The 22987-nt window shown below is 60.2% G+C and overlaps 1 protein-coding gene across 1 annotated transcript in view; it reads left to right on the top strand.

Moving 5' to 3' along the window:
• The window catches only part of SLC9A1 (solute carrier family 9 member A1), a 29388-nt gene extending 6619 nt beyond the window's left edge, over positions 1 to 22769 (top strand). The window contains exons 2-12 of the mRNA XM_027443859.3: positions 13900 to 14360; positions 15635 to 15885; positions 16342 to 16559; positions 16895 to 17097; positions 17772 to 17861; positions 18246 to 18316; positions 18764 to 18937; positions 19086 to 19200; positions 19612 to 19713; positions 20010 to 20082; positions 20767 to 22769. Of these exons, the coding sequence (XP_027299660.2) occupies positions 13900 to 14360; positions 15635 to 15885; positions 16342 to 16559; positions 16895 to 17097; positions 17772 to 17861; positions 18246 to 18316; positions 18764 to 18937; positions 19086 to 19200; positions 19612 to 19713; positions 20010 to 20082; positions 20767 to 21089 (2081 nt within the window). The 3' untranslated portion in view covers positions 21090 to 22769. The remainder of the gene's footprint in view (positions 1 to 13899; positions 14361 to 15634; positions 15886 to 16341; positions 16560 to 16894; positions 17098 to 17771; positions 17862 to 18245; positions 18317 to 18763; positions 18938 to 19085; positions 19201 to 19611; positions 19714 to 20009; positions 20083 to 20766) is intronic.
• Positions 22770 to 22987: the final 218 nt, after the last annotated feature.

Below are 22987 nucleotides of genomic sequence, written 5' to 3'. Positions count from 1 at the left end.
TTTTTTTTTTTTTCCTTTTGGGTCCCCAAGGCTTAATTTGTTCAAATAAAACCAAATCCATCAGGAATACTCTGTGAAAACACGGGCTAGCTGAGCCGAGACGGAGCTCCGGTTCTGGTGCTGGAGCCGAGCTGCACCTCTCTGGTGCACCTCTCTCTCTGGTGCAGCTCGATAACAGCCTCGGGGGTTTGAAATCTCTGCTGCCTGGCTTCAAAGTGAAGCTTTGAAGGCGAATTGTGGCCACAGTTTGGCTTTGGCCAAGTGTCAATGCTCGGTTTTCCTGCCCATGGATGCGCTGCTGCTCGAGGCGAGTCGTACGATCGCCGCCTATTCTATGTGATGCTTGATGCTATCTCGCTTCTCTCTCTAATTTTCCAGCACCTTCCAGTTGTTATTAATTGAGGGAGGGATATCTTGTGGTGTTTTGTTCTCCTGCTCTGTCCTGGGGCAGAAGAACACCCGTGTGCTTCTGCTTGGGAGCGAAGAACTGAAATTAAACTCGTGGCAGGCAGGCAGGCACGCACACGTTGCTGCTGCGGGTTGCTCAGCAGTGGTGAGATCAAAGATTGATCGCTGCTCACAGCCTCGTAGGGAGAATTGGGCAGCTTGTGCTTTGGTGAGACGTCCCCACGTGGCTCGGGGTTGCCTCCTAGAGAGCTTGGCCCACTTGCACGATGGGTGTGATGGGGACAGGGCTGACCGAAGGCTCAGGAAGTTGATCCCGGAGTGGAAAGTTGAAGAGTACAAAATGCTTCTCGTAATCAGAAGGGAACAAATGCGTTTCCTTGGGTTGCCCAGGAGTGACTCATAAACATCATAGCATGCACCAGGCTTTGTCTCCAGAAAGTCGTAACACAATCAGCCTCGAGGGACGGCTCTTGAATTCCACTTAATAGTGGGTGGTGGTAGAGAAATCATTCCCCTCTCTCTGTTAAGCCTGCAAGAGGCACATCTGCAGTAGCAGGCTCCCTTTTGGAGATTTCCAGCGGGGTTTTTTCAGGGCTTGGAATTGTTTAGGAGTCACGACATGCCAAATCTCGGTGACAAATCCGCGGAGCAGGCAGCTTCTCGCCCTGCTGCTGGAGGTTTTAGCAGCACAAACGCCACAGGCACAGGCTTAGGCGTGCACAGACCTTTAAGCAGAAGAGCTGGAGTATCCAGCCTCAGTTTCCCTCTGCAGTCCTGGTCCCTGGGCTCCTCATGCCTGTAAAATGCTGCATGGAAAAGAGCATCTGCAACCAGGAGCACGCGTTTTAGGTTGGCTGGGCGTGAAATCGCACCGTGCACGCTCCTGCTCGGGAAGGATGCTGGAGGAGCGGTGGTGTCGCAGCGCAGGAAGGCTGAAACGGTGCCTGAAGAGGTGGCTCCCGGCCCCTGGGACTTGTCAGCCCCTCGGATCCCGGCGTGGAACTGCGTCACGGCAGCTCCCGCGGGATGCTCAGGAAGAGGATAAGTGGCTGGACGCTCGCTCCGGCTCCCGGCTCGCCGCCGTCGTGTGCTGCAGGTGCTGGGGCTTTGTCTGGCTTCGCCAAGTCCGGTAGTAATCGGGGAGATATTGCAATCGCATCCTCCCCATGGTCGCAGTGGCTACCAGCAGGTTGTTTCCTGCAAAGCTTTTGTTTGTCTTTCCTGCCCCTGTTCCCCGGAGGAAATCTGCCCTTCCTGGGAAGGGCGATTGGCATTGCTCGGCCTGGGGAGTTTACCAGTGGTCACCTTGGGCTCGGGGGGGTTTAACTCTTTCTGGGGCTCCAAGGGCCAGCAGGAACCAGTTAATAAATGCGGCACCGTGTGGTTGAAGGCAAGAAGCTGGGAGAGCGACTGCAGTCTTATTTTGGGCGGCCAGCAGTCTCCGAACATCACCTTGAGTGTCTCCGACTCCAGAGCAGTCCAATATCTTCACGGAGCGGTGTGAGCTTCAGCTTTGTGCTCTACAAAGGTAACGTGGACAGTTTTCTTGCAGAAAGCCCACAGCTTCAGCCAGCCCGGCTGCACCGACCCCTCCTAGCCCAGCTATTCGTGGCATCCAGCGCACGCTGCAGCAGCTGAAGAAGGCTGAGAACAATTCGGCTGCCGAGCGGTTATGTTTAGCTCCTGGCCCTTTATCCATGGAGTTGGAACGGTTTTTGGTAGCCCTCCTTTTGTTGGGCCGTCTCAAAGAGCTCTGCTCCGGCTGCTGTCCCCTCCCTGATGCGGGTGGAGGATGCAGACCCAGACGAGGATGCTGTTGCCATATAGAAAATTCAGGCTTTTGGGGTAAATGCGCCGTGCCCCCAGCGTGCCGGTGCGATGCCACTGGGCCGGGGACGAGGCTGCGGGCTCAGCCTGAGCCCTGCAGCAGCCGCAGAAGAGCTTTGGCCCCGTGTGCCCAGCTGCTGCTGGAGCAGTGCCACGGGCAGGGGCAGGTTTACCCGGTCACGCCTTAGCAAAAGGGAGCGTGGAGCCGCTCTGCAGGCTCTCGGCAGGTTTGGTAATCCCAGCCCCTGGCTTGGGAGCGGCCGGGGAATGTGCCCGCCGGAGCAACGCCGGCACCGAGCTGGTGGGACCGGGGCTACCGGGGGTACCTTGGACTCGGTGGAGGTTTTTCATATCCAGCTTGGCACCTAGCGCCAAGCAATTCCTTCCTTGAGTGGTTTTCCAAAGCTCCTCTGGAGGATGTTGGGTTTTGCAGCATCTCGTTGAGCAGGAGCCCCGCTGAGGCTGCGTTACACCTCCCTCGTTCCCATCGGGGGGCAAAGGGGCACTGCTGCGCTCGCAGCTCTGCCCCACGAGGTCTGGGAGAGGGCTCCTCAAGACACCAAGCAGCCCAGGGCTCTTTGAGATGCCAGGCATCACTGCTTCCCTCAGCAGCATCTCCGTGTGGCTCTGTGTTTCCTCCCTGCTTGAAATTCTGGAGCCGTTGGGTGACAGTCCAGGGCGCCACGGGTCCCTCCTGTAAGAGCAAGGAGCTCTTCCTTTGTGTCTGCTCCTCGTGCAGAGTGCCCTTGGCTTTCCTTTTGGTTTGAAGGGGAGGCATTATCTAAACATAGGACTGGAAATTGGGAGCTGCTGAGTTCTGATGCCAGCTCTCACGCTGTTCGCTTGGGGACGCGGGCAAGTCCATTTAATGTCTTTTGTTTCTCATTTCCTTTTTACAGCTGAGAGGAAATTAATACCAGCTCTGTAAAAGACTCCCAATTGATCTGTTAATTTCTTGTGAGTGCTTCGGAGATAAAATGAGGGGACGTGCCTTTTGTTGCAGCAGTTCTCCCTGCTCTCAAACAAATTCAAGTGCTTCTGCTAAGCGCTCCTGTCCGCAGATCACCGCCACGGTGCTCTCCTGCGGCGCACGGATGCTTTGTGCTGGAGTTGGTGCTGCCCAGCCCGGTGTGCTTCAGCAGCACTCTGTCAACCCAGCCTAGATGCCACCAACTGGGTGACAAGGACCTGTGGGACACAGGAAGGCTTTGGGCTGCCCCAGCCTCATTGTCCTGTCCTCTCCTGGAGGCCAGCTCCATCCCACGTGGCAGCTCTCCTGCTGCTCTCCCCTGAGTGTTGTGCTTGTGCTGCGTGCCCCGTGTCAGGGCCAGCTCTCCGGGGCAGTGCTGAGTGGGCTGAGCCCTGCACAGGCTGGTTGAGGTTGGCACAAGTGGCATTAAATTGGTGCAGAGGCTCAGGACAGGCCCCTTCCTGCCCAAGGGCACCAGCACCGCCGCTGCGGTTTGCTGCCAGCGGCACGGCGCAGCACAGCGGGGCAAAGCGTTTCATGTCAGTTCGTCGTGGTTAATTAGGGCTGGGGAGGGAAGATTAAAGAGTGCTCGGGTTCAGCTGGCTGTGAGCAGGCATTCCTGGTCAGGGCAGCGAGGTTTAATTTGGGAAGAGCTCAGCCTTCGCCGGGGGCACCCTCGCTTTTGGTTTTCCAGCAGGAAATCCTCTGAGCTGGACGGGGTGCGGAAGGCAGCGCCTGCACAGCGTGAGCCGGCGTGGGGAGGATGTGGTGAGGCTGAGCATCGAGATGTTCCAGCTCTGTGCTGGGCTCGCTGCTCTGCGAGGGAAAGCCCCGGTGCGTTGTTGTGCCGCGGCATGGTGCTGGGTAAGCCGCTGGGATCCCCAGGCGTGGTGAGCTGGGAGCCTGCAGATCCTCCCTGCAAAGGTCTCAGCGGGTTTCACCGAGCTGTGCCCTGCTGGGTGCCTGGGAAGAAAGGGAGGGAAGAGCTGAGCTGGCAAATTGCAAATCCAGCAGCAGGCAGCCGTCCCCAGCTCCGTGCCGGAGGGGCTCTGGGTGCCTGCGTGCTCGGTCTGCGTTGGGCTCCAGGAAAGGGAGCTCTCGTCGTCGTCGTTGCTCTTGCCGTTTGCGTAAGCAGCTTGTTTGTGAGTGCGCACGGCAGCTCTCTGCAGGGTGCTGCACCCCTCCTGGCAGGCTGCTAGCCAGGGTGCCTGCAGATGATTCAGAGCTGCCTCGTGTGCCTGGGCTCCTTGCATCCTCCTCCTCCTGCGCTGCAGTACTGCAGCGCTGCCGTCAAGGTCCCAAGGCACCAGCATCTCATTTGGCTGCAGCGCAGCGGCCTCACCCCCTGCGACCTTCCAGCAGGGCTCTGTGCAGGGGGAACGAGGTTTCCCTCGCCGAGGGGGGAGTTTTGCTTGTGCGGGGGTGCACGCACGGAGGGGCGTCAGGGCAGGCAGGGAGCGTGGCTCATCTGCTCGCAGCCCCTGCCTGAAGCTGCTGCAGGATGAAGGGGCGCATTTGGTTGCGTTCCCCAGACTGCTCATCTTTTCGGGACACTTCTGCATCCCCAAATCCAGCCCTGCACTAAAACACAACCTTGTGTTTTCCTGGTGGGGGGCAGCACCTTAAGCATCTGTGAGCGTTTCTCTGCTGGTGCTACCTGTGGCTAGGAGGGGGCTGCACCACCAGGGCATGAAGTTTGGCCCTCCTGTATCCCCCTGGGGCCAGACAACGCCTGCCATGGCCCTCGTTGGAGCCAGCAGCCCTGGGGGGGCCACATGAGAGCTTCCAAGGAAAGAGCAAGGCGCTGGCACCACGGGCTGGCTGAGAGGCACGTTCCTGCGTAAAGTTGCTGCAGGCGCTGGGTTACCAGAAGAGGCTTTTCCCTTTCCAGGACTCCTCGCCCTGCCCTGCCAAGCTGGTCCGGACCCACGTGGGGTTCGTGGGCTGCTCCTCGTGCTCTGAGCCCTTCCCACCAGGGGCAGGATGGAGAGGAGCAGTGCCCCCGGTGCCCTGCAGCGACGGCTGGTTCCATGGCACACCAGACCCGCTCCAGGTATCACCAGTCCCTTTGGCTGTTGCTCGTCCTAGCAGCCAGAACGCATTAAATGGCTCCAAAGAACCTCTCTCTGAAAGGCTCTGGGCATGGAAAAGCACAGCCTCTCACCTCGGACAGGCTCTGAGCTGTCCTTCTCCTTGTCCCTGGATCCTGCAGCGTGCCAGGCCAGCCGTGCTGACGCTCTGGCTCCTGTCCTCGGCGCACAAAGGGCACGAGGAGCTCTCACAGCATCCTGCTGAGGAGGAAGGCTCTGGCTTCCACATTTTCTCTGTTTACTCCATTGTGGAGCATGGGCTGTGCTCTCTGAAAGCCCCCAGATGAGCTGGGAGAAAGGCAAGTACATGTGTGCTTCCTCCAGCCACCCGGGGGGTGCAGGGTGCCTCGACTTGTCTACCCTCACCAGCCCCTCCTGGCGAGGTGCGGAGGCACCCTGAGCCCTTTGCCTGGGATGAAGGCTCTCCCCTGATGCAGGCTGTGGAGCTCTCGGGGTTTGACTCATTCAGGAGTCGTCCCAGCGCTATCAGCACCGTTCTTATCTCTTGTAGAGCAGCCGGGGCCGGGCAGGTCACCTTCTCGTGCACGTTTGCCTTGCTGTAGGCAGACGGGCTGAGCACACAAGCCTGGACGAGCTGGAGGCTGTGCCAGGCACCTATTGATCTCCTATCGCAGCAAACTCCCTTCCCTTCACCCCCAGTCTGTTTGCTGGAAGGGAAGGAAAACAAGGAGCAATTCAGCGGCTGGGCGGGGGGACTGGCTGGTTGAGCAAGGGCTGCGGGATGGGAACGTCGGACCTGAAAAAAAATAAAGAATAAAGGCTATATCTGCAGCAAATAGCAACGGGGCTAAGTGGCTGTTGGCTGCCATGCAGCACCAAGGTGGTTTCTGGAGGGATATGTGTGTAATCGAGCTCGTCGTCAAGGTTTGGGAGCCAGCCAGGGCTCCGTGTGTTTGGGGGGGACGGATCCTGCAGGGATCCAGGCCAGGGGCGGCTCCGTCCTGAGCCTTTGGGTGGGTGCTGGCCCTGCAGCCCCGCTGCGGGATCTGCATTAACTCAGTGAGTCACGAGAAGCAGTCTAAATTAATTAAGTTCCCATTTCTTGGCTTTTCCTCCTAATTAGCCACAGGAAAATAATGAGGGTTGCACAGAACGTTTTGTTTGATCTGGAGCAAATCGTTCTGCTTGCGAGCTTTTTATGTACCTGTACCTTAAAGACTAGAGGTAAAACGTCAACTCCCGAGCAGAAAATGGCATTTCGGAGGGGAAGATCAAAAGATTTCCATTCTATGCATCGAGGCCATGGGATGCTTTTCTAAAAGGTCTCCCCCAGCCAACACAGATCGTTGCCGGCAGCCCGCCGGAGCTGCAGAAGTGTCCTCAGGAGACCTGGACTTGCACGAAAATGCTGCCTGCTCCGTGGTGGAGCAGAGCAGGGCTTGTGACCAGCCCCACCGAGCTGCCCGGGCTGGGCAGTCCCCGAGCGAGCCCATTTGGTGCCCCGGAGGGTTGGAGGCTCAGGTGGTGAGGCTGGAGCCTGGGAGCCACGATGTGGCTCCCAGGCTCCAGCCTCACCACCTGAGCCTCCCAATTTAAGTGCCGTGCTTTTCCCACTTCCCCTTGCAGGGTGACAGGAGCTGTGGCTCTGCTCTATTTTTAGGCGTAAATCACCAGCTCTTTAATTCCTTCGCAGCGAGTTCAATTTTCATCCCCTTCCCTGGAGACTTCCCCGCTCCGTCTGCTAGCGGCAGCGGGGCCGGGTGCGCACGGCTCCGTCTCCTCCCTCCGTGCCCTGCTCCCTGCTCCGTGTGCGCAGGCTGCTCGCAGGATCCTCTCCGTTTTACGAGGCAGACGGAGGCCAGACGCACGTAGAGCAGCCACGAGACGTCCCGGGAGGAGGCCGTGCTGCAGGCCAGGAGCAATCAGCAAAGCCTGGCTGAGCTTTGGACAACGGCAGCGGCGGCGCATGGCCGGGTGCTTCGCCGCTGCGCAGGGGAGAGAGGAATCTGGCTCCTTTTTTGGAGCCACGGTCAGGGTCTGGGAGCACAGGATGGGTTATTTCCCTCGGGGACGGGTTGCAAAATGCGGTCTTGATGGGTTGCAGCTGGGAGCTGAGAGCAGAGGGGCTGCCAACAGCGAGGCCCCGGGGAGCTGTGCTGCTGCGCCATGGGGAGCCCTCTCCTCGCAGCCCCAGCGGGCAGTACAGCGAGGAGGAACACCAGAGAGCTGGAATCACGGCTGTTTCTACAACCACAGGCTGTGAATGCCCTAAAAGCTCCCACGCACCAAGGGAAGGGCTGGCAGAGCGCAGGGACCAGCTCCTTGTCCCCTGCCAGCCCTGTGTCATGGGGCAGACGTCCCCCGGGACAGCATCCCGGTGCCGTGATGGCCCCGTGGGGCAGGGGGGACCCATGGAGAGGGAGGGAATGTGGGGCCTCAGCAGCACGAGAGGTCTGCTGTGGGAAACAGTTGGCGGGTAAGGCAGGAGCTAACGAGACAGCAGCATGGCAGGAGAGCTGGCAGCAGGGCTCTGTTCCTCCATCCACGCAGGGCTTTAGCCCTGCCTGCACCTTGCTCACGCATCCTCAACCCTTTGCCACCCCAAAATGCAGAATTGGAAAGCCTTCCCCACTGCAGCACCCGATTTTGTGATCCGAGGTGCAGCTCTGCTCTGCGAGGGGTTGGGTTTGCTGGAGGGGGAATTGTGAGAAATCCCCCGGACACCGCTTGGCTCCGAGGTCCCGGTCCTGTCCTTGGCCTCCCTGTGCAGGCACCGCCCGGCTCCATCCCTCCGGCCCTGGCAGTGCCTCGGTGGGCTGGGAAATGGCTTTGCAAGTGCCCAGCCCCTGTGGCTGGTGACACACGGGTGGCTTCATCTGGGGCTTACCCAGGAAAGCATCCGTGTGTCGGGGCTCTCCGCTGTTCCCGTGTCACGAGGGAAGGAGCCAGCACCTCCCTGCATCTGTCACCACCGGCTGGTGGCTTTGCTGATGGAGCAGGATCCACCTGGCTGCAGCCAGCCTGCTGCCCAGAAGGGTTAAAGTGGCTTTTGGAGGGCCCCTGGCGCTGCTGAGCCACGTGTGCCTCCTTCAGCCGGTGCTCTCTGCAGTGTCCTTCAGAAGGGCAGCCCTGCTGAGCATGCCTGCCCCCCCTCGCTGCCTCCTTCCCGGCTTGGTGCCTTCTCCCTGGGCTTTTCCAGCACATCCCTGCCCCAGCCACGATGCCACCGGTCCCACCGTGGGGTCCCCGGGGCTGCAGCGAGCGCGGTGGCATGGCCATGGTACACCTCTGGGACCTCCTCGTCCAGCCTAACCCCGTGCTCACCTCCTTCCTCTCGGCACAAATCTCCCAGGGGGTGGAAGGGCCGTGTAATCCCCGCCTGGTAACCCTGTGGGTTCTCCCCAGGGGCTTCCACACACTTGCCAAACCCTGCAGCAGCTCCTGTAGACTCCTGAAGCCCTGGGAAGGGGGGTGTTTTTGTAACTGGCCTCGTTTCTCGTGCCTCCTCTCAGCTAGCAGACATCCTCCTGGAAGCAGCGTGGCTCTGCCATAAATCTCGCTGCGTGGGCACTCGGGAAGCCGGGGGTGCAGCCGCAGGAGCGTGACATCGAACTGTGAGCGTGCCAACGCCGTGCGCTGCCTCCCCTCGTGGCTGCCGGCGCTCCCGGTGCAGAGGAGGGCTGTGCACGGGGTGAATTTTGCCCTCCAGTGTTGGGATGCAGGTTGGGATGCAATGCCCTGCAGCAATCCAGCTCTGGGATCGTGGATGTGAGCCTGTGGCAGCTCTGGGAGCTGTTGGGACCTGATAATGCTGGTCCCCAGGGCGGGCACGCAGTGTCCCTGTACCCTGCGGGCATCACCGGGCACTGGAACGTGACCTGAGGTCATGCTGGGAACACTGGTGGAAAACTGGGCTTAGCACTGGGCGAGCTGAGGGGTGGGCTCGCCTTTTGAGTCCTGCCAGCCCCTGGTGCCTCGGGTCCTGGCAAACAGCGTGAAAACGGAGCCTGGTGGTTTTTATTTCTGGCTCCTGACCATCAGCAATTTTTTAGGGACCGGGGAGTTTTGTGGCTCAGGCTCCAGCCATGTCCCCGGGGCGGGAGCTCATGGCATAGGGCATAAGCGCATAAAGGCTTCTCCTTTCTTTCTCCATCAGCATTCTTTTAAAGGATTTGATTAAAACACTATTAAAACATTCCTTCTCCACTGCTTTGGGAAAGGTCCTTAAAGCAGGGGAGCGCTGCCAGAGCCGTGACTAAGCCCGACCTTGGATCCCGTGCCACACGGAGCTGTACTGCAGCATGGCGAGAGGGGACAGCACGGGGTGGGTGGGATGGGGGAATTGCTGGCGGGCAGGTGACCCCATGGGCACGCCGTGCCCCTGGTCCTGGGGGCTTTCTGCTGTGGGGTGAGGCTGGGCTGAGCGCCGGGAGGTGCTGCTGGGCCCCCTTTCACAGCGGGTTGCCAGCTCCTGGGGCGGCTCTCAAGTGGGCTGCGCTTGGAGAGCAGCAAATTGGCCACTTTTGGCCTGGAGAGAAGATTTCCAAAGGGCTGTGAGCAGCTTGGGGCACTCAGATCGCCTCTTGGAGCTGCGGTGCCAGAGTGGCACACGCTCGTGTGGGGTCCGGGTCGCTCGGAGAGCTGCGCTCGGCGGCTGCTGCCTCTGGGCTGCTTCCCAGCACCGTGTCCCTTCGGGCTGGGGTTTGGGAAGGAGGTGGGGGCAGATGAGATGTGGCAGGTTTCGAGTCGTTAGGCAGGGAAGGAGCAGACGCAGTGGGACAGGGCTTATATAATGCCAGGCACGGCACCTGCCCAGCCGACAGCGCCGCTGCAACCCAGTTACGGCGAAGGAAGGGAGGAAAAAAAAACACGCATGTAGGTTGGAGTCTCTCCCAGGCTGTTGGGTTGGGAGTAAATATTTACGTGGTGCTGCATCCGTCAGCATCGAGGTCCTTGGGGAAAGCAGCCTGGGCCCCCCCGGTAGCACATGGAGCAGCCGAGATGGGAGCCTTGTGCCTGCTGGGGCGCGGAGCAGCCCTTGGTTAATCTCTTTTACGAAGCTCTGTGATTTCCAAACGTCCTTCCTCGACCTTTGCTAATGGTGAGGCTGGGAAACCAGTCCCACAGCTGGTTTCTGACCCAGCCAAGAGCTCGCAGAGTCCCCGTGTTTGCCTTGTAGGGCAGGGGCTGGGCAGTCCCACGCCAGGCAGGGTAGGAGCAGGATGCGTGATGTGGACAAGGAACCCTTGGAACAGAAGCCATTAACTTGCAGATTTCCCTTTCCGTGTTTGCCTAGGCCGTCGAGGTTGGTGTTTACTCAACTGTTCTTGCTTTTAATAGTTGTGATGTTCTTTGATAGCGGAGGAACCGCCTCTGTGGGGTTTGTTTTCCAAGGCAGGAATCACGAGTGGCTGCGCACGCTCTGTGCTGGGGGTCACCATTAGGGCAGGGGGGGAAAAGGGGTCCAGAAGGAGTTCCCTGCTGGTGGGGCTTGCAGAAACCCAGAGGTGCTTCTCCATCCATCTGTCGGAGACCAGGCTGCCTCGTCCCCTCTGCTCCTGCAGGATTTGGTGGCTCAGGGTGTCCTGGCAGCGGTGTGATGGGTGCTGCATGCATCTGGTGTCCAAGCAGCCTCTCCATCCGTGCCCTTCGCTCTTTAGGGCAGCTCCTCTTGTGCCAGCAGCGTGAGGCAGCGCCCTCCCCGCTGGGGTTCCCGCTGGGACCCCGCACGGATGCAGCCTCCTGCCCTTTTGCTGCGGCAAAAAAGCAGTTGGTGCTTAAAACAGGGGAAAAAAAAAAAAAAAAAAAAAAAGGAGTGCTGCAGGTGTTTCTGTGCCTGCCCTGCTTCTCAGCTCCTGCTGGGTTTGCACTGGAGGCAGAGGAGGGGTTTGCAGCACGCACAGAGGGGAGCTGCAGTAAATGAGTCCCGGTTTGTGCAGAGCCGTGTTTGTGCCAGGTAGCGAGGGAAGGGGGAGAGGAGGGTGGCAGCAGGTACCCGGCACAGCTCAGCCTTGGCAAATAACCCTTTACCAAAACCCTGGCAGCTGGGAGCAGGAGCAGGAGGTTTCCGTAAGGCTCAATCCACTTCCCTCTTCCCTGGATGTGTCCCGGCCACGTGCAGCGTCCTGCTGCAGCCCCCCTTTTGTTCCAGGAGAGAAATGCAGAGGCAGAGCTGGGCTCTGGCCGCTTCCCCCACCTCACCTGGGTCCCTCGCAGCCAGAGCTCAGCTGCATTTCTCCCCACGAACGTCCCTGTCCCCGACACGGGATGCCAGCCTGGCACCGGGAGCAGCATCCCTGCAGGATCCCAGCAACAGATTGGTGCCGAGGAGCTTTCAAGCGCTCTAAAAATACTCAGCGGGGAAAGTGGGGAGCGAAAATGGCTGAGATTCAGCGAAATCAGAGGCATAATTAACATGCAGCCCATGTGAATGTATTTTTAGGGGCCTACAAAAAGGCTCTAAAACATTGAATTCACATCAGCACGCGAATGTTCCAGTTTAATGGGATCCTGGGGCCTGTGGGGAAGAAGTGAGAGATGCTTAATTGTCAGTGTTTGTGTTTTATTCATGATTGAGCGTACCCAGCAAGCGAAAGCCAATTTGCTGCAGGCTTCTCGCTGCTTGTGTAGCTTTAAACTTTATTCCGGCCAGGGATGGCATATGCTGAGACATGCAATTGCCCAGTGTGCTAGAAGAGCTGGTTGTTTCCAACGAGCTGTGCTAGGAAAAGGGATTATCACCTCCGCTCTGGCTTGGGCCACGGCTGCCCCCCTTGTGTGTGACCGTCCGGCACCGTGGGGCCGCTCGGCTTTGAGCTTTGGGGTGCTCAGAGCTTGTGTGGGCTCCAGGGGGGGCTGGGGACTGAATTAAAATCCCATGGGGGTAAATCAGGAACTGTACCCAGTCCGGGAATCCCTGAGTGTGGATGGCCAGACACTGGCAGAGCGTTTGGAGGAAGCTCGGGCACGTCCCCTCGTGCCCAAACCTCCCCAGGGCTGCAGCAGCCCCTCCTGGAAGGGATTTGAGGGGGGCCACGACTGCCCCGCTCCCCCCATCCCCAGGGGGGCTTTGCTGAGAGTGGGTTGAGCCCCGTGGTGGTGCAGGGACCGCAGTCCTCCTGCCCATATGGTTCTGCTGTCACAAAACAGAGAGAGAAACTGGGCTCCTTGCCCCTTGCCACAAAACCCAAGACCTTCCCGAGCCGCCTGCGCTGTGCCGAGGCCGTTGTGGGGGCTCCAGGTGTCATGAACCCTCCATCCTCCATGGTGCCGGGCTTTCAGCTGGACAGCAATTGGAGATCTGCTCCTATCCTTGGAGCTGACTCACTGCAGGGTGTTTGGGGAGGCACGGGGGAAGCTTTTCCCTCCCCGGCCCTATTTGTGCGGCGCCGTCCCTGCTGGTGGAGGACGGATGAGCCGGCACCGGGGCGCAGCCGTTGTCCTGCGGGCTCAGGGAAGGTGAGGGCTCGCCGCCAGCTCAGTGGCTCCGGGTCAGTGATGTGCTGGTGGTGAGGCGCCTGCCTCAGGAGGGAGGTTTTTATTGTTATTTTTTATTATTTCTTTTTTTTTTTTATCTGCTGTGAAACGATGTGCAGATGGCACAGCCGCACGGCCGGAAGGAACTGAGGAACATCAGGGATGCCAAGTCAGGGTTCCTTATTTTAAACCGATTCCCCTGCCAGGGAACAAATGTGCCTCGCTTCAAAATAATAATTATAAATCCTGGGAGGGTGTCCAGGAAAACCTCTGGTCCCAAATCCTTCTGTGGGTATCAGCACAGCGGAGGAAGCGCTGCTGTGCCCAGCGTTGCGCTGCCTGCCGTGTCGGGTGCCCACATTGCTGCAGGATTTTTGGTGGCTGCGTGGCGTGCCCATGGGTCGTGGCTGGCTCAGAGACCTGCATCTGGGGTCAAGCTTTGGTTCAAAAGGGAATAAAGAGCTCTGCCTTACCTCGCACCCCAAGGAATAGCTCTGCTCCCCAGAGATATGTCCCACCTGCCTCTGTGCCAGTGTCTGCAGGGACAGCAGGCATCGCTGCAACGTGCCATGTAAAACTTCCCTGCTTGCTCCCAAAGCTGGCAGGAGGAGGAACAAGAAGCTGCTCAAATTGCTGTCCCCAAAACCCCCCCAGCGCTGCTCCAATCCTGCCACGTGCTCAGGGCAAGGCACGGAGCGCCTCGGGTAGGAGCCGGGCACCAGGGGCCAGGGATGGCGCTGCCGCCTCCTGCCAGAGCCTGTAACGGCATCCGTGTGGGCAGCCTGCCGTCTGACGGGAGAGAAATGCCAGTGCCTACGTGTGCTCGGGATTAGTAACTCTGACGGGAAGAGCTGGGGCCAGCGACAGCTTGTGTGAGAACCGCCTGTGCCGCGGGCGGCTGGCACAGGGGCTGGGGGGCCCCGGAGACCCCAGGCTGCGGCCACCAGGTGTTGGGCTGGGGCTCTGCTGGGTTCTGGCCTGTGAAAAAGCAATGTCCAGGGTGTGTGAGCCTGGTGGAGCTGCAGTTTCTGCTTTACAGCTTGGGAGCATGGGGAAAAAGGGGGTTAGAAGGGGAAACTGAGGCACGCAACTGGCCCCGCGCTCCCATGGGGTGCCCTCCCTCCGTTCCTGCCCCCAACATGTGCCTTGCTCTCTCCTGCCCTCCAGGTTTCCATGTCATCCCCTCGGTGTCCAACATCGTTCCCGAGAGCTGCCTGCTCATCGTGGTGGGGCTCCTGGTCGGCGGGCTCATCAAAGGGGTGGGCGAGAAGCCCCCCATCCTCAGGTCCGAGATCTTTTTCCTCTTCCTCCTCCCGCCCATCATCCTGGACGCCGGCTATTTCCTCCCCCTGCGCCAGTTCACCGAGAACCTGGGCACCATCCTCATCTTCGCCGTGGTGGGGACGCTCTGGAACGCTTTTTTCCTGGGGGGGCTGATGTACGCCGTGTGCCAGATCGGCGGCAGCGGCCTCAACCACATCGGCCTCCTGGCCAACCTCCTCTTCGGCAGCATCATCTCGGCCGTGGACCCGGTGGCCGTGCTGGCTGTCTTTGAGGAGATTCACATCAACGAGCTGCTGCACATCCTGGTTTTCGGGGAGTCCTTGCTGAACGACGCCGTCACCGTCGTAAGTGGAGCCCGGGGGCTGGACGAGGGGACGGGGTTTTGCTTTGGTGTGACACCGGGATTGGCACCGGTGAGCTCCGAGGTGCCTCCTGCCAGCTGGGCCACGTAGCTCTCTGCTCGCTTCTAACCTTTTGCAGGTGCAGAGCTAAAGATAGCAGCCTAAAACACTGCAGAGGTGGTTTAAGGTGAAACTTTGTGCTTGGCAGACTGGGGGAGCCGAGAGCACGTGCCCAGCCGGCTGCTGCATCTCGGTGATGAGCCTGGAGCCCCTCTGCTCGCTCTGCTCCCAGCTGCAGGGCGAGGGGACATGCAGGGAGGGGACCAAGGGACGCTGCTTTCCTGGGCCCCTTGTGCAGGGACCCTGCCTGTCCGCCCAGCGGAGGCGAGCAGGAGCACGGAGGAGCTGTGCTGGTTCCAAAGGACGTCTTGTGTCCAGTTGCTGGTGTGCCTGTCAGCCTGGCGTCCTCCTCTCTGCAGTGCTGACCTCTAAATTTACGTCTAGCCCACTGCTTTTTCCTGGCTCTTCTCCCACATCCCATCTGTCTGCTTCAGGGCTGGCTGCTCGGCGTGCTGCACAGGGTGAGGAGGAACGCGCTGTCCCAGCACGGGGCTTTTCCCAGGCGTTGTTCTCCCCTTTTGGCCGGGGGGCTCCCTGCAGGGTCTGTGTCCTCGCTCCCCATCCCTGGGGAATGCTTCTGCCTTCTGCTGTCACATCTGTCCCTGCCCGTGCCCGAGGAATCAGCTCTGGCAGGCTGGAGCTGGCACCTTGCCCTCTCACCGCTTCAAGTATCTGTGTGGGATGCTCAGAAACCAGTGTCCCCCTCCTGACACCTTGGCTTCTGCTTTAAAATCTCTCAAGTAAATGCATCTGGGGGTGGGAGATGCAGCCCGGAGTGGGCTCCTCATTGCCCTTTTGGCAGCAAACCAGCAAAAAGGTTTGGGCTGTTCTCCGTGCTGAGCAGGGCAGGTGCTGGCTTTTCTCCCCATGTGTCTCTTGGGGGTCCCCCAGCCTGGATCCATCCTGTTGGGAAGCAGGAGCGGTCTCCTGCTGGCTCATCCTTGACCGAAGCCCATCCTGAGTGAGTGCTGGGGAGCAGAGCTGTCCTGGACACGTGTCCAGCTGCTCCGTGTCCCTGCAAGCCATGGAGAACGGGGAGCTGCCCCCCGTGGGGCTGCGTCCGTGTCGATGCTGTCCCTGAGCAGCTCTCCTCCAAGGTGAGGGTGTCTGTTGGCAGCAGGGCAGCCTGAAACCCCCCTCTCCCTTCTCATCCCCAGGTCCTCTACCACCTTTTCGAGGAGTTTGCCAACTTTGAGCAGGTGACCATTATCGACATCATCCTCGGCTTCCTCAGCTTCTTCGTGGTGTCGCTGGGCGGCGTTTTTGTGGGCGTCATTTACGGGCTGGTCGCTGCCTTCACCTCCCGCTTCACCTCCCACATCCGAGTCATCGAGCCCCTCTTCGTCTTCCTCTACAGCTACATGGCCTATCTCTCTGCTGAGCTCTTCCACCTCTCTGGCATCATGGCGTGAGTTGGGCACGGGTGGGATGAGATGCCCTCCTGTCCCCAGGGCAGGACCCCGTTTTCGGAGGATTTTCTCTGGTGTAACCACATTTTCTCTGTGGCGGTCCCAGCACACCCCAGTGCGTGCCCGACGAGGGCCAGAGGTGTGTTTGAGCCAGGATATGCATGAAGGCAGATGAGGGAAGAGACTGTCCTGAGCGGATCCCAAAGCACTGGCAGCCCATTTCCCATTCTTCTGGGCACGTGGCAGTGGGCAGGGCCTGCTGAGCACTCAAAATGCCATGGTTTTGTGCTTCCTGGCTCCAATTCTCATTCCTGCCCTACTAGGGGGAAGGAGAAGCCTTGTGTTGTCTTCCCTGGAGGCCTTGGATAATTGCTGGTGTCTCACAAGCCCTGTCCTGCAGGGCCAGGGCTTGGGACTGTCCCCATGGCTGCTGAGTGCCCCGACCTTGCCCCTAGGCTCATCGCCTCCGGCGTGGTCATGCGGCCCTACGTGGAAGCCAACATCTCCCACAAGTCCCACACCACCATCAAGTATTTCCTCAAGATGTGGAGCAGCGTGAGCGAGACCCTCATCTTCATCTTCCTGGGTGTCTCCACCGTGGCCGGCCAGCACTACTGGAACTGGACCTTTGTCATCAGCACGCTGCTCTTCTGCCTCATCGCGAGGGTTTTAGGTGAGGTCCCGCTGTGAGGACAAGGTCCTTGGGGCCGCTCCAGGGCTACGAGGTCCTGGTGTGCCTTGCTGGGGAGACTGGGGTTGACTGGTGGAGCACTGCTCCACCGTGGGCATTGGACCTTGCTGGTGGTTGGCTTTGCAGGAAGATGGGGTGAGGCCAAGACTGCCCTAGACATGGGGTTGGGATGAGCAGGAGAGCACCCGCCTGCAGCTGCGGCCCTGAGGGTATGACACTGCTCTGGCCTGCAAGCTGGGCTCTGGGAGGGGGGCTTCTTCAGGACCGGGGGTGTCCTTCACCATCTGCTCACCTGAGGTCCTGCCCCGCTCCCCCAGGCGTCCTGGTCCTCACCTGGTTCATCAACAAGTTCCGAATTGTGAAGCTGACGCCGAAGGACCAGTTCATCATCGCCTACGGGGGGCTGCGGGGAGCCATCGCCTTCTCCCTCTGCTACCTCCTCGACTACGAGCACTTTGACATGAGGGACATGTTCCTCACGGCCATCATCACAGTGATCTTCTTCACGGTCTTCGTGCAGGTTGGTGGCTCGCAGGTGGTCGTGCTGCGGTTACGGAGGGCCAGCGAGCGTTTTGTGTGTCTGGAGAGCCAAGGAGCGTGGCCACAGCCTCTGCCACTGTCCTCCTTTTGGTTTGCAAAGCTCGTCAGGCTCACAAGTGACACCGTGCTGAACCCAGCCAGCTCCTGCAGGGCACATTAAGCTCCGTGGTGGGGAGAGGCCTGACCTCCCTAGGGAAGGGTTACAGAGATGGTGAAGGGCCTGAGGGGGAAGATCTACGAGGAGCGGCTGAGGGCACTGGGCCTGTTCAGCCTGGAGAAGAGGAGGCTGAGGGGAGGCCTCATGGCGGCCTACAGCTCCCTCACAAGGGGCAGGCACTGATCTGTTCTGTTTAGTGACCAGTGACAGGACGTGAGGGAATGGTGTCAGGCTGTGGCAGGAGATGTTTAGGCTGGACATCAGGAAGAGGTTATTCACAGCGGGTTGTCGCACACTGGAACAGGCTCCCCAGGGACACGGTCACGGCACTAAGTCTGTCAGAGTTCAAGAAGTGTTTGGTCTGTGCTCTCAGCCATACAGTCTGAATTTTCGGGTAGACCTGTGTGGAGCCAGGAGTTGGACTCGATGGCCCTTGTGGGTCCCTTCCAAATGGGGATATTCGATGATTCTGTGATTCTTCCTGCCCCGGTCCCTAGGGCATGACCATCCGGCCCTTGGTAGACCTGCTGGCTGTGAAGAAGAAGCAGGAGACGAAGCGCTCCATCAACGAGGAGATCCACACGCAGGTAACGGGCCGCACCCAGCCTTCTCACACGCCTCTCTCCACCACCTTAGCCCTCTTCTCCTTCTGCTTCCACCACCTCCACCTCTGTAACCACGTTAGGTTTATGGAGCGGGAGCTGCCCCTATATTGGTGCCTGAGGTAAGGGGTACGGAGCGAGGGGCTGTCCCCCATCTGTGTCACCCAGTGCCTGCTCCAACCCAGATCTCCCCTCCAGCAGCCAGGCCATTTGGGACTGTGTCACCCTACTGAGGCCCATCCTGGCCCCACAGCCCCGATTTCACACCCTATCGAGTGCCGTCACCCCTGGGGCAGGGGGTGTCAGGGTGGTGGGGAGAGGCAGGCAGCAGCCCCGCAGGCTGCCCACGCCCTGGGCCTTCTCTTCTAGTTCCTGGATCACCTTCTGACGGGGATTGAGGACATCTGTGGCCACTATGGGCACCACCACTGGAAAGACAAGTGAGTGCGGAGCTTCGGTGGCTTGGGGGACTTGGGGGCGAGGTGGGGAAAGGTTTGAATGGCCACCTAGCAGGATGCCCCAGCCCAAGGCCAGGGTTTTCCCCAGGCTGGAATAGCAGCACAAGTTCCTTCCCTGATGATTTATGGCCCTGGGTTGAGTGAGGCTGCGGGGCTGCACCCCTTTGTCACACCACAAAGCTCTCACAGCAGTGTGGGGACAGCTGGTGGCCGGTCCCTGCAGTAGCTCAGGTCTTTCCACTGTCAGCAGGAGCAGTGGCGTGGTGTTTTTGGAGGCTGCCTGGTTCTGGAGGGGTTCCTGACCCGTGCTCGAGGGAGATGATCCATCTGCTGCTGGCCTCAGCAGGAGAGCGGGGAGCAGGGAGCAGGTGCTGAGGTGGGGGGAGGACTGACGTATTGTCCTATTTCTTCCCCCGTGTCCTCGGGAAGGCTGAACCGCTTCAACAAGAAGTACGTGAAGAAGTGCCTGATTGCAGGGGAGCGCTCCAAGGAGCCCCAGCTCATCGCTTTCTATCACAAGATGGAGATGAAGCAGGCAATCGAGCTGGTGGAGAGCGGGGGTTTGGGCAAGATCCCCTCTGCTGTCTCCACGGTCTCTATCCAGTGAGTTCTCCGGCCCTGGCCACCATGAGCCTCCCAAGGGCCCTGGCTATGGGGTGAACACTCCCAGTTTGTGGCTGCGGGGCAAGCAGCCCTTCAGCCCTGCCATGAGCTCTCCCACTGTGACTCTGAATCCTCTCCGTCCTTGCAGGAACATCAACCCCAAGAATGTGCCCGTGGAGCGCGTCATTCCAGTCCTGTCCAAGGACAAGGAGGAGGAGATCCGGAAAATCCTTCGCAATAACCTGCAGAAAACCAGGCAGAGGGTAAGGCATGACCCTGCACGGTGCCTCTGCACCCCGCGTGCCCTCTTTGCTTCCCTGGGGGTGGCCAGCACAACTTCAGCCAGAAACCCTCGGGGCCAGGTCTGCGTTTCTCCCAGGGCATCCCTGAGCTCAGCCCTTTGTGTTCTTAGTCTGGCTTTCTCTCCCCAAGAGGCTTTTTCTCTTGGGACAATGCTGAGGGGAGAGCTGGCTTGTTGGCTGAGCCTGGTGTTTAAACCCTTGCTGGGTCACGGTGGGTCAGGATGGGGCACCCCATAATGTACAAGGGACGAGCCACCAAACTGCTTGGACACTGGTGGCTGTTTCATCCCATCCCTAAAGGAAATGATAAGCCCTTTCTTTGCCTTTCTGCGAGGTTTTTAACCCGTCTCCTTTTCTCGGGCATTTTCCCAGTTGCGATCCTACAACCGGCACACGCTTGTGGCTGACCCCTACGAGGAAGCCTGGAACCAGATGCTCCTGCGCAGGCAGAAGGCCCGGCAGATGGAACGAAGTGTATGGAGGGGACACTGGGGCGGGGATGGGGAGGACAGGAATGCAGACTGCTCTTCCCAGCCTAGGAAGGACAGCGGTGTGCTGTCTGTGGGTATCTGCCCTCTGATCATCCCAGGCTCACAACAAGTCCTTGCAGCACGGGTGGGAGGACGCGGGCGTTTGTTCTCCGCGTGCTGCTGTTGCTTTTTGCTCGTTCCTGTGGCCTGGGGTCCTGGAAGGCTTCCCCTTCCCTGTTCATCCCAGCCACTCACCCAGAGGCAGCCCCTCACGCTGCCTCCCCTGCGCTCTCATTGCAGAAACCGACCTACCTGACGGTGCCGGCTCACAAGCTCGACTCGCCCACCATGTCCCGGGCTCGCATCGGCTCAGGTAGGGTGGTGCTGAGCTGCTGGGGAAGTGCTGCTCTCGGTGTCATGTTGAGCACTTGGGTGCTGAGCACTCGGAGGCTGGGCTGTCCCATGTCCCCTCTGCCAGCTCTCTGACCCGGATTGCCCAGAGCTCCCCTCACCTTGTCCCTGCAGCCGTATTTCCCAGCCCTGCCTCTCTCTGACCGTTCTCAATCTCTGCTGGGGAGAGGAGCAGGATTTCCCACCACCCAGACCTTCCCCTGTCCTCCTGGCTTCTCCATCACACATTCACTTTGCCAGCTTTGTCTCTCTTCTGCCTTGTGTGTCCTTCCCTCCGCTTTTGGGGACAGCTTGGAGGAGAGGAGGCTGAGCGTAACCCGCTCGGCGTGACGCGGCACTGCGCTGCTTGGGTGCTTGCTGAGACCGTGTTTAATCACCAGAGGGCAGCTTCGCCCCGTGCAAACCCTGCAGTCCTTGGCTGCCTTTCCAAATAGGATGTGGAGATGGGAAAAAGGGCTTAAAAAGCGTCTCAGAAACAAGAGGGAGTGAGCCCAGGGGTCCAGACCCCAATCACCTGGAGCGCATTATAGCTGGAGGTCCTGAGATCCCCTTTCCCTGCTGGAACCCCCCAGGTTGACCCAATTTGTTCATGACAGCAGCAAAACGTGAGCTGGGCTCTGCCTGACACCTCTCTGCTCCCCCACAGATCCGCTGGCCTACGAACCCAAACCGGACTCGGAGAACCTGCCCATCATCACCATCGACCCGGCCTCGCCGCAGTCCCCGGAGTCCGTGGATCTGTCCAACGAGGTGCCCAAGGGCTGCGGCGGCCTGCCGCCCTCGCCCGAGGAGGATGAGGAGGGGCTGGTGATGCGGGTGAAGGAGCCTTCCTCCCCGGGCACTGACGACGTCTTCACCCCGGGGACCAGCGACAGCCCCAGCAGCCAGCGGATGCTGCGGTGCCTGAGCGACCCGGGGCCTCGGCCGGAGCCGGAGGAAGGGGAGCCCTTCATCCCCAAGGGGCAGTAGCGCGGGAAGCCTCGCGCGTCTCCGTCTGGTTTCTCTCTCTCTCTTCGTTTGTTCTTCTCTCTTTGACCCCCCCCCCCCGCCACCACCTTTTTTGGTTCCTCTATCACTACACGCTGGGTTCTGGAAGGAGAGACTGTCCCGGCCGGCCGGGGACTGCCCAGCAAGCCACGGACCGGCCCCGAGGAGCAGGATGGAGCCCCTGGGACAGCCGGCGGTGAAGGGGACGGGGGCACCCGGCACCGCCGTGCCCTGGGGGGGGGACGGGGACGGACAATCCCAGGGCCTGGGACTTGCCAGGCCTCGGCAGGGCTTCCCCAGAGGCTGCCCCCAACCTGCGTTGACTCAGGACCAGCGAGCGGCTCCTCAGGGTGGCTCTGGCAAGCGCAGCGTGGGCTCTGGCTGGACAATTTGGGGGGCCCGCGGGGGCTGCCTCGCAGCACGGCTTTGCCTCTCCTTTGCTTCGCTTTTTATCCGCCTCCTCGCCTCGATTCTGGAGGGGGGCTGGGGCGCAGACCGCCTCCCTCGGCAGCCTCCCAGGGACCGCGGGCTCGCCTCGTGTCAGGGTCCCCTTGCCTTGGCTGCTTCCCCTGCGGGGCTGGCTGCTGCCCGGGGGCACCTCCTCCAGCGCTGCATTTCACGCCGGGTCTTGTTCAATTAAATATCCTATAGCCATGCGAGGGGGACCCGGCTCCCCTCTCGCTCCGAGCGGCCCTACAAGCGTGGCCCTCGATGCCTCTCGTCTCCTGGAGCCGCTACCTGTCACCCAGCCCTTCGGGGACCCCACTGCGAGCCACCACCGAGTGCCCTGGAGGCCTCAGAGCCGTGGCGAGCACCTCCTGCTGCCCTCGCCTGCCCGGCAGCACGGCTCCGGCCCCGTGCACGACCCCTTAAAATCCCATGCGGGGGGCACAGACGGCACCGGGTGCTCCTTAACCAAAGACAGGCTCCGGGTTCGATGTCCGCGGGGAGGTGGCGTGCGGATGATTGTATTTTCTCCAGGGTTTGGATGTTTTTTTCCTTCCCCCATGACCAAGAGGAGAGCTTGGGAAGAGCTGGGGACCGGCTCCTGCTGCTCACCCAGCACGGGGGCACGGCGGGGCCGGGAGCTGGCAGGAGGGGGCCAGCTGGGGGTGCTGAGGGTCCTGAGCTCGAAACGAGCCCCGAGACTTTGCTGGGAGGGAGCCTTGGGTGTTCGGGTGGCTCGCAGCCCTCCCTGGGCTCAGGACCATCCCGCGTCGTGCTCAAGCATGTCATCGTGTCCCCCGTGTGCCGCCTGGTCCCCACCACGTGCCATGGGGTGCTCAGCACCCCGGGGGGGGGCGCCCAGAGCTGCCTTCCCCTCCCTGTGCCGTGCCTTGTCACGCGTTGTCCCTGTCCTGCTGCCTTCGTGCGCGCCCATCCCGGGACCCCCGGACCTTGCCTCGTGCCTGGCCCCGGGGTCTGGCATCCGCACAGCTTCCTCCCGCTGGGGCGAGCGCCCACCGTCGCTGTCTGTGTGTGCCTGCGTGCCCTGCTCTGTCTCCAGGAGGAAAAAAAAAATAAAAGCAATGAAAATTCTCTTGTATAAAAAGGAAAAGAAAAAAGAAAAAAAAAAATAAGCCACACACATGTAAAGAGAATCTCGTTTGTTGTTGTTTGTTTTTTTTTTTTTTCATGAATAATAAATTAATGTTAATTTTTCGTGTTTTCTTTCCGGCTGTTTGGACTCCTGCCCCTGCCGCGGGGCACCAGCCATGTCTCAGGGGGCAGCTGCAAGACCTCACCTCGCTCTTCGGTCCCTGTGGGGGTGCTGGGTCCATCCCTCAACCTCCCACCGGGGCTCTGGGGGCCCTGCGGGGCAGCGACAGGCTCGCACCAGCCCCGATGCGTCGCTGCTTGTCCCAGCACCCATGGGTGAC

Source organism: Anas platyrhynchos, chromosome 24 (genome assembly GCF_047663525.1).
Source record: "Anas platyrhynchos isolate ZD024472 breed Pekin duck chromosome 24, IASCAAS_PekinDuck_T2T, whole genome shotgun sequence".
Classification (NCBI taxonomy): Eukaryota; Metazoa; Chordata; class Aves; order Anseriformes; family Anatidae; genus Anas; species Anas platyrhynchos.
This window is presented reverse-complemented; position numbering and strand designations above follow the sequence as displayed.